Source organism: Dreissena polymorpha, chromosome 7 (assembly GCF_020536995.1).
Source record: "Dreissena polymorpha isolate Duluth1 chromosome 7, UMN_Dpol_1.0, whole genome shotgun sequence".
Taxonomy (NCBI): domain Eukaryota; kingdom Metazoa; phylum Mollusca; class Bivalvia; order Myida; family Dreissenidae; genus Dreissena; species Dreissena polymorpha.
The window spans coordinates 5,719,004-5,729,379 of NC_068361.1; the positions used below are offsets into that span (position 1 = coordinate 5,719,004).

General features: G+C 33.4%; 1 protein-coding gene across 3 annotated transcripts; it reads left to right on the forward strand.

Annotated features, from left to right (window-relative positions):
• The first annotated feature begins 526 nt into the window (after positions 1-526).
• On the forward strand, positions 527-7,634 carry LOC127836839 (fibulin-1-like). 3 transcript variants are annotated; one of them, XM_052363456.1, is made up of 8 exons: positions 527-692; positions 1,026-1,241; positions 1,470-1,598; positions 3,319-3,441; positions 3,656-3,778; positions 4,383-4,478; positions 4,757-5,022; positions 6,699-7,634. In XM_052363456.1, exons 1-8 carry the CDS (start codon positions 632-634, stop codon positions 6,807-6,809), a joined length of 1,125 nt encoding a protein of 374 aa, XP_052219416.1. In that variant the 5' UTR covers positions 527-631; the 3' UTR covers positions 6,810-7,634. The 3 variants fall into 3 exon arrangements, with proteins under 3 accessions (XP_052219416.1, XP_052219417.1, XP_052219418.1); XM_052363457.1 differs by lacking the exon at positions 4,383-4,478; XM_052363458.1 differs by lacking the exon at positions 3,319-3,441.
• Positions 7,635-10,376: the final 2,742 nt, after the last annotated feature.

A 10,376-nucleotide genomic window follows, 5' to 3' on the forward strand; every position in this document is an offset into this window, starting at 1 on the left:
ATTACACCACGCCGTCTGGTTACAATCAAAACTAAATGACGTTTTCATATCAACAGCCTAGCAACTCGGATGTGTTTGAATTCGTGTTACTTTTGCATATGTATGATTATGACAAAATTTGTATTTATTATGCTGAAGCTTGTTTTCAATTTATAAACTTTAAACATGCGGATAAATACAAATTGCGCCAAGGGACATAGTGCACAACATACACGAATGCCATAAACTCAAACTTTGACATTTATACGTGAAAGTTAATCAACACATCAGTAAACGAACAGCAAAGTTTCGCGAACAATTCAGCGCAGCAAAGCACTTTATATTTGTAAAAGCGGCACATTACTGCAAAACGGATTTCCAATATTAAGTGTTCGTAATCTCTCTCGCTATTGGAGGTTTTATCACAGAAATATCGTGCCGTCGTTATAAATATGGGTTAAATACGAGGTTTGTTTATACAAGGGATTCTTATTATTAACCTGTAGATATCATGCTGAATTGTTGTGTAACTAATATATTTTAAAATTCTAAAAGATAAGGGCATACGCATATTTAAAAAACAAAAACATTAATAACAGATAAACTACATACGCAGGATAACCGACTTGGATTTGATATTCGCGCTGATATCATGATTGTATTACGTTTGGATAGTGTTATTGCTTTCCTTGTAGCAAGTTTTAATATTGCAGGTTGATTTTTTTTAACTTTTAAATAACAATTGTCAAACGTTTTTCACAGTTAAGCACTGTTATCAATTAAATGAACACAATTAATCTATTTTACATCTTTTCCTATAAAATTCTTTAAATGATTTTTTTCAGAATGTGAACTGATAATGGAACCATTGTAAATATAATGACACTACATGTAATGAAGTTAACTTTGTTCATTTACATTATGCAGAATTTAGTTGGTTTTATTTTCTTTGGTCATAGATATGTTTCAAAGATTTTATAACATATTGCAATATCTTTATTTTCAAAATGTATTTTTTTGTTGTTATAACTTTCATTATTTAACAGCTGCATGCACGTATGGCGAGTATGACAAATGCCCAAATTGGGATCCATGTTCTAAAAGTTGTGCAGGAGGTCGACAGTGTAGAACATGCGAGTCATGTGCATGGAGCATTGACAAACGGTTTTGTCAAAACTGCAACGAATTTTGTTACAACGGTCATTCATTCTACAATGGCAGATGTCAATGTCCGGGTTGGAGATCGGGAGAATGTTGTGAAGGTGAGTTTTAGATCATATATTGAAAGCATGTTCTAAAACCGGTCGCCAACAATTATCGACACTCTAATTTTAAACAATATTAAGTGATAATTCACTAATCCGGAAGTTCGTAATCTCACAGTGCTGTTGTGTTGCTGAAATACAAAAATGAATCGATTAGAGATTTTTTTAGGTCGATATAAGTAAACAATCTATTTGTCAAATGGTTGTAAAGCAACCATCTTTTAGTCTGCAGACATATCTACATCCCGTATTGCGTAACTGGACAGCAGCAATGTGGCGGGTCCCCTGATGGGATAATGTGTACTCAGTGCGAGCCTGGATATCATTCAGGAGGATATAACCAAGGCTGCCTAGGTTTGAATGACTTATACATTGTTTTCATAGAACAGTTAAAGTATCTCTTTAACACATGCTCGTATGAGGTGCACTACGTAAGCTTGTGTATTCATACACAACCTTGGACCGTATTTTCGTGTTCATGGTGAAATACATGTGAATTGTTTTATCACGAAAAAAACTTATTTCATAGTATATATTTTAATTAAAAAAGCACAATTAAGAATGTCCGATCTAGTAATTGGTATTGGAAATTCTAAACGCATGACTCAAACGTCAACGCATGGTAATGACCATAAGTAAAGGCTAAGCTAAATGAATCATTTTATTTTGTTGCAGTTTGTGTCAGTTAAGTTTTGCGTGTATGAAAGGCAAACCAATAGATTGTACACTGACATGAAAAGTGTAGTCACCGGGAAGTTTGAACTAGGAGTAGCAGTATAATTCGTAGTAGTAGTAGTAGAAGAAGTCGTAGTAGTGGCAATATAAGTAGTAGTAGTAGTAGTAGTAGATGTAGTAGTAGTAGTAGTAAAATTCGTAGTAAAAGAAGTCGTAGTAGTAGCAATATAAGTAGTAGTAGTAGTAGTAGTAGATGTAGTAGTAGTAGTAGTAAAATTCGTAGTAGTAGAAGTCGTAATAGAAGCATTATAAGTAGTAGTAGTAGTAGTAGTAGTAGTAGTAGTAGTAGAAGTTGTAGTAGAAATAGTAGTAGTAGTAGTAGTAGTAGAAGCAGTAGTAGTAGTAGTAGTAGTAGTAGTTGTAGTAGTAGTAGTAGTAGTAGTAGTAGTAGTAGTAGTAGTAGTAGTAGTAGTAGTAATAGTAGTAGTAGTAGTAGTAGTAGTAGTAGTAGTAGTAGTAGTAATAGTAGTAGTAGTAGTAGTAGTAGTAGTAGTAGTAGTAGTAGTAGTAGTAGTAGTAGTAGTAGTAGTAGTAGTAGTATTGGTAGTAGTAGTAGTAGTAGTAGTAGTAGTTGTAGTAGTAGTAGTAGTAGTAGTAGTAGTAGTAGTAGTAGTAGTAGTAGTAGTATTGGTAGTAGTAGTAGTAGTAGTAGTAGTAGTAGTAGTAGTAGTAGTAGTAGTAGTAGTAGTAGTAGTAGTAGTAGTAGTAGTAGTAGTAGTAGTAGTAGTAGTAGTAGTAGTAGTAGTAGTAGTAGTAGTAGTAGTAGTAGTAGTAGTAGTAGTAGTAGTAGTAGTAGTAGTAGTAGTAGTAGTATTAGTAGTAGTAGTAGTAGTAGTAGTAGTAGTAGTAGTAGTAGTAGTAGTAGTAGTAGTAGTAGTAGTAGTAGTAGTAGTAGTAGTAGTAGTAGTAGTAGTAGTAGTAGTAGTAGTAGTAGTAGTAGTAGTAGTAGTAGTAGTAGTAGTAGTAGTAGTAGTAGTAGTAGTAGTAGTAGTAGTAGTAGTCTGACATATTGAGCGGGGTTTCATTTTGATTAAAAGTATAACACGCTTGTGCATTAACAATTTCTAGCTTTACCAAAATACGCTGTTCGGTTTAGCTAGGTAGTCTTAGATTAGCATTTATCACATGTCGAATACAATTATTCTGCGTACGGTTTATACAGGGTTTGGTTATATAATTTATTTATTATAAATAACTATTATGCAAATGATATCGGGGCCGACGTGGCTGTTCGGTTCGGACAGGTACAGCTCTTCATAATCTTCGATTCAGACGGGCTTTACTATATATGCAGGGCACGTTATTTAATCCAATGATTAATACGTATTTGAATGTTAAGAAACTGATGAATGCGCTGCGGGAACGTCAGGCTGTGCGCAACAATGTACTAACACCCAAGGGTCATACGTATGCAGTTGCTTGCCAGGATATTGGTTATGGACGGACAAACATGCCTGCATTGGTAAGATTCAAGTCAATGTTATATATACATGTACTACGTTTCTTCAGCCCGCCAACATAAAAAAAAATAAAATAAAATAATAACAATAATGTGAAGGAAGGTTTGATATCTTGTGTTTCGTTTTATTTGTTATAATCTTCGATTCAGACGGGTTTTACTATATATGCAGGGCACGTTATTTAATCCAATGATTAATACGTATTTGACTGTTAAGATACTGATGAATGCTCTGCGGGAACGTCAGGCTGTGCGCAACAATGTACTAACACCCAAGGGTCATACGTATGCAGTTGCTTGCCAGGATATTGGTTATGGACGGACAAACATAACTGCAATTGTAAGATTTGAGTTAAGGTTATAGATAAATGTAAACAATGTCTTTAGCCCGCCACTGCAAAAAAGAAAACACACTCAAAAATCAAAACACTCAAATAATAATAATAATAATAATGCGAAGGAAGGTTGGAATACGTGTGTATCGTTTTATTTTTCAGTATTTACCAGTTATATCTCACTCAAATGATTAATGACATACATCTCCCCAATCTTTTTGAATTATATCTTTCTTTATAGATGATGAAATATACGTTTGAATTTGTTTATACGTCTGAAAGTAGAAATCAAAGTTGAAAATAAGAACATAAAGTTAAGAGTAGGCGCCACAAATACGGATCGGTTGGATAAGTGGATTAGCACCACACCAACTTTATTCGTAGGCCTTAGTACCTAACGTGAGACAATCATAGTTGAAAGTTATATTTTATGTTTAAGAACTTATTCAACGATACAATAGTGTTTTAATTTTTTGCGTTTTTAATTTCAGTAAAGCCATAAACCTCTTACAGCACTATTGTTTAAACATTTTTTGTATTGTTTTACCATTTGAGTACGATGCTTATTGTAAAAGTAGATCTTCAGTTGGCACATCATGTTCAATGCAGGTGACAACTGCACGTTCGAATCTGATTTCACGTGTGCATGGACTGACGTCACGTCCGGTGATGATTTTGACTGGACACTAACTTATGGTGCACGGGGTTTGTAATATTGAAAAACACATAATGGACTTTCAGCACTTTTTAAACTGATTAATCTTTACAGTGATTGAACTCCATGTAATTATCAACTCACAGAATAACCATCAAAGGTTTACTCTATGATGTTAAACTCTTACAAGTAATTGCCAATTTTATTAATATTCGCAGCTGTATTAGACAGTTGTGTTAGACAGAATGACCCTATGTTGTACAACGTGTATGTTATCTAAGGTAAACTAATATTATAATATTGCAATACGCATTAATGTTTTACTTAGGTAAATATATGTACATCGGGACTAGCGGTTCTAGAAAAGTAGGCGAAACAGCTTGGCTGACAAGCCCTATGCTTCGTCCTACGGCCTTCACGGAAAGATGCCTTATGTTCGGGTACAACATGAACGGGCCATCCATTGGGTTATTGAGCGTGTACATGACTGCGCATGGTGAGAAACCCGGATCTTTACTGTGGAGAATGTCTGGTGACCAGGGGCAGGAATGGAAAGGTGCCTCAGTAAACCTGAGCTCTCTGGAGCAGTATCAGGTATTTGTTTATTCAGTGGTGAATAAAATCATGTGATGTGATGTAATTTTGACTAAGTTGTTTAAGCAATTTTATGTTTTGTATAAAAAAACGAGTGCTTAATTCCTGTCTGCCGATGTTTTATTTATTAGCCTAATATTTAATACTGAAAACAAATACAGTGGAACCCCTCTAAACCGGACACCCTCGGGACCGAGAGGAAATTCCGGTTTAGAGAGGATTCCGGTTTAGAGGGGACATAACACTTTCAGCAAATTTTAATAGTTTATTTATGTATAACATTCATTCATATTGCAACACATAAGAAAAACACGTCGCTTTATCTATTGATTCGAAAGCAATATCAGTCAAAACATAGATCAAACAGTGCACCCTGAAAAAACAAACAATTTTATACATGCATGTATGTGTTAGGTGAATTAAGTTACTTTTAACACTGAAAAACATGTACGCCGACTTTTTTCGCACGACATCCCAGATCGTCGACTTTCCTTCCCCATATTTCTCTGACAGCATCTTGAGTGTAGGTTTTGGCAACATCTCTGACTCTTTTATTAGTTTGATTTTGTCTTCTAGAGACAATTCCACGCGCAATCGCTAAGAGGGAGGATCGGACATTTTAAGTCTAAGTTATCTTAATTACAAATTTGAAAATCTAAATGAATATCTAAATGCAACTTCATCAAGAACTCTATGACACTAAATTAGCAATTGTAATAAACAACACAAAATTAAATAGCATAAAGATTATAAAAATTTAGCACGACATCCTACATCAAAAACAAAACGCACTAAAGAACTCTATGATGTTATCAGTAATTATAATCAGAATTATCACATCTATATAGCGATATGTACATCACAGGGCAAGTATCTTTAAACTGTTTTGCGATTTTTACAGTTTTAACATTTTTTACCACCTTTATTTATTTCACGCGTCGTTAATCCGCTATTCACAACTTTTTGACACTAGGTCTGAGGTGCAATAAACCGGCCCTGAGCGGTTTAGAGAGGTACAATAACGTATGGAATTACCCAATTTTGATCCAAAGAATGACCGGTATTCGGAATCGAGTGGATTCCGGTTTTGAGGAGATATTTTACGCATGGTTTTATTGGGGAAAATATGGGACTGGACAATTTGTCCGGTTTAGAGAGGATTCCGGTATAGAGAGGATCCGGCTTAGAGGGTTTCCACTGTAACATAATAAGCCAGTTGTATAAATGTGTACCTGTGAGGGAAATAAGCCAATGTGCCGTGGCTGCATACTGCGCCAAATGTAAACGAACGACGTGTATCCTAATGATTGTTGGATGAATGTGAAAGTCGGTTGTAAATGAGTCTAGTATCATAATCAGACTATAAATCTATGCCTTTATCTTTAAATAAGCAACACGCCTGCTTTACTCATATTAAACATGCTAATGCTTGGTCCTGTATGTTATTGTTAAAGTGGAATCGAAAGAAATCATTCCATACTGACGGCTGTACTTTCACATATTTAAAACCTCTTTTTTATAATGAATAGCAAAACTATTTCCCTCCTTAGAAAGAAAGATAAATCATACAACTTGTTTACTTAAAACAGACATTGACAGTGGATCCAACAAACATATCCATCCATATGACAAATTCATAAAACAATAGTCTTTTTATTCGACTTTTTTATCCGTAGGTCATTATTGAGGCGGTAGTTGGCAACAGCTATTTCGGAGACATTGCCATTGATGACGTTACAATTCTCCCGAGAGCTTGTCAACAGGAGAAGGGATTGCTGATTGGCTGAGAGTCCTAATTTCAAATTGTTAAAGAACAATCGTTCTATTACGTCATTCTTTCGTTTTTTTATTGCTTGATATTCATCCAAAACATATAAACATTGAAGTCGAAAAATCATCAAATGAAAACTAAGACAGACATCGTTTCATAGTAATGTTAATTTAATGAATATTTATGATGCAAAACACGATTATAGCACGGAAACTGAATACATAACTATTGTTGTATTACATGTACCTTGTTGAAATGTTTTTAATTACCTGTACTTCAACTTCACTTGTGAAAACCTTTTGGAAATTCACGCTTAGAAGAACCAATAATTGGCGAGTAATTGAGAATGCCAGAACTCGGATGTTGTATGGAAAAGTTTTGTCCTAAGTATTATGCTTTACAGCACTGTGGCAAATCTCATTTGACTAGTCATTGTAAAATGTCCATATACTTAGCTTGCGACGTTTTATTTTATTTTTATATCTGACGTGACCAGTCTGTCAATTTTGTCCATTTAACAAAAGTTATGTCACAGTGAATCATTTTGTACTATCGCTTTTGCGTCGAGCTAAACATAGAACGCATGAAAACCAAATTAAAGCAACGAGAAGCTTAAATGTGCAGGCCTTTAATCGATTTCCAATGGACGCGTATGGGGAAACTGGAAACGTCCTAACACCCCAGTAAATTTTAACAGGCATTATATACAACAAATTGTATTCTTATTAATGAAATCCTACTTTAACTGAGGATTATTCTCTTTATTCAGAAAACTGATATGTTGTAAGCACATTATTTTCTTATACATGCCAATTTTATGTAATAAAAGGTGCAGCCTATACATCTGATGTCCATTGCCTAAAATATTGTTGTAGTTTTTTTTCTATAATTGTATTAGTAAAAAATATAATAGTAACACGTGTTTGATATTGTTGTTTGCATTCTTGAGATCATCTCATAGCAAACACGTTACGCAATTTGAACGCAGTCCATAAAATCGATTACAATAAATTAAAAGCAAGCATTGAAATTAATATCATCAAAGTATCTTCTATAAACAATTAAAGCTAAATCAAAACTCAAAATCAATGAATATTTCGTAAAATATTTCGTAAACTGAAGCTAACCCATATGCAATCAATAGCCACAATTTTAACGCTATATGTGGTCTGGTTGAATAATTAAAAGAAATACAAATTGCTCGTTTTTTTGTGGGTGTGACCATTTATTCTTTATGAATTTCATGCGAGTATATCCGAACATTTACGAGCGAACGCGACATTGTTTTTGGGCAGCTCATGAGAACTACGTAATTGCGTTAATATAATATAGAATGTGTATTTTATTTTATTATGTTAGTTTTGGCAGTATTAATAACATTATATTGCTGTGCGAGAAGGCTCCTTGTTTTATTGGCTTTATCGTTATATAAAGTAAACTATCTATTTTACTATTATCAACTTATAATACAGGATTATGTGGTTGAGCATTACATTAATGCGTGCTCGTTCGTACTCGTATGACTGAGTTGGAAAAAGAAAGAGCAAAAGGAATTATCCAGTAATACTTATATATATTATTACAACATAATACCGCCACAAATTGTGGACATAAGATGTATACACACTTCAGAAATGTATTGAAATAGACAGCCTGTAATGCATGTGTCTTAATTCGAAACACATTTGGGTGGGCTGAGTTTTTATGTATTGTATTGTTGTAGATATTAATGGGTAATAATTATATAAAACTCGCATTATTACGCTTTTTGACTTCCAGTTATGAATTAGGACCAATAATGTAAATATTTATGACGTTGTAAGACCAGAATTTGAATCAGTTTAAAAGGGGCTAATTCTGCATTGGTTTGGAACCGTTTGAATGTTTATGATAAACAGAAAATCATAAGTGTAAATAGTTGATAACAAATTTGTGATTTCAACAGGTTTTAGTGCCGACACCTTTAAATGCAAAATCGATCGCGCTTATCATTTGGCCAGTCATGTTCTATTTCTCTGTTGCGTAGATTAAAGATATATTAATAATGCACGTATTTTCCAAAAGAAAGCTTAACATTTTTTGTTAATTTAAAAAATTGAATGTAAATAAATTTATTCGTTATTATTATTTTCCCTTTTTGTATAATTTATGAAAACCAAAAGCGTAAAACAAAACGAATAGTTTTAATTCAACGCCTTATACACGTTTGTTACCAAATCGTCGATGACACAACTCAATTTGTTATGATAACTTAATTTGATTAATTGCTACAGAACAATTCTAGTGGTAAGCAGTTCACAAGTGGTAACAGTATGCGACTTGTGTAAAGTATGCCTGAATGCCTTCTTTTCCGATGAAGAAAAACGGGTGTTGGAAAAGTAAGCATTAGTGACAAACACAAAGGACGGCGAAATTATAAGATGTTAAAGATCACATTGCTTTCCATATTGTCTAGCATTCCCTAGCCTAGGTGTTATTACCTATACAGAGCTGTGAAGTCATGTACGTTCATTTACACATTTATGTTGTCGTCAAACGAAGCGATATTCATCTTCACATTATGTAATCAATTTATAAATAACTAAACGTTGATCTTGATGACATAAACATGATATTTAGATTAACGTAAAAAAAAGTAATACGCTTATCTAATTATAATAGCTTTCTTTTGCAAACTGTGGTCATTACCGAAATGATTAAAAAAAACAAAAAAAACACTACTATTATAATGTTAATTTTTTTCGTATTGAATTTGGGATGTATGATACTTTAGAAACATTGTCTACAAATGTAATAGGTTGAGGTACTTCAGAGCAAAACTATTTGTACTCGTATGCATGAAGATATTAAATTATTTAAACGTTAATCTTACATGCCTTTTTTATGCTCAGTATATCTTCGATGACGAACCTGCATAAACTAAACATTCATGTTCACATTAAAATACTAAAATCCGTGATATCCACAGAAAAAAGACACTTATGCGAAACAACAAAACATTCTGTTATTTTTAACTAAAATTGCCGAAAAATATATATTAGTTGATCGACCACTTGTTTTGCTTCAAAAAATAATAATCATTAACATGGTATTTGTCTCCAAAAATGCTGTTACGTGTTTAACTATAGTTTTTAAATATCATATTTATTGTCCTCTAACTGTACATTCGTGTTCTTTTTATTATAAAGACGGTCTAACGTTTGTTGGCCGATTAACATGCTTACAAAAAATGCGAACATAGTCTCATTGCTGATTACATATTGATGACTTAAGTGACACATACTTTTCAGAACGGAATGAAATCTATATTGTTGTATGATGTAGTCCGGTTAAAGATTTTTTGAAGTTTAACAAGGGTAAATTTGTTATTTATTTATCTGAAGATCAGCTACTAGTGCGTTAGAACACCGCTTATAATGGTGTTTTCGCTGCTTTACAATTTATCCAATGGATGAAATATTATTAGTAGGGATCATGCTATATATTTGCCGGTGATTTTTATCAATCCGTCTGCTAGTTAAGTATTCTCCATACGTTTATGTTTGCTTAATTAATAGCGCATAATCAAATAAATGGACAGTTT

Bases quoted from the DNA above. Each gene is read 5' to 3' on its own strand.
- LOC127836839 (XM_052363456.1), top strand. From the start codon at position 632: ATGATTGTATTACGTTTGGATAGTGTTATTGCTTTCCTTGTAGCAAGT. The intron at 4,479-4,756 runs GTTTGTAATATT...TGTTTTACTTAG, and splicing joins ACTAACTTATGGTGCACGGG to GTAAATATATGTACATCGGG. The intron at 5,023-6,698 runs GTATTTGTTTAT...TTTTATCCGTAG, and splicing joins GCTCTCTGGAGCAGTATCAG to GTCATTATTGAGGCGGTAGT.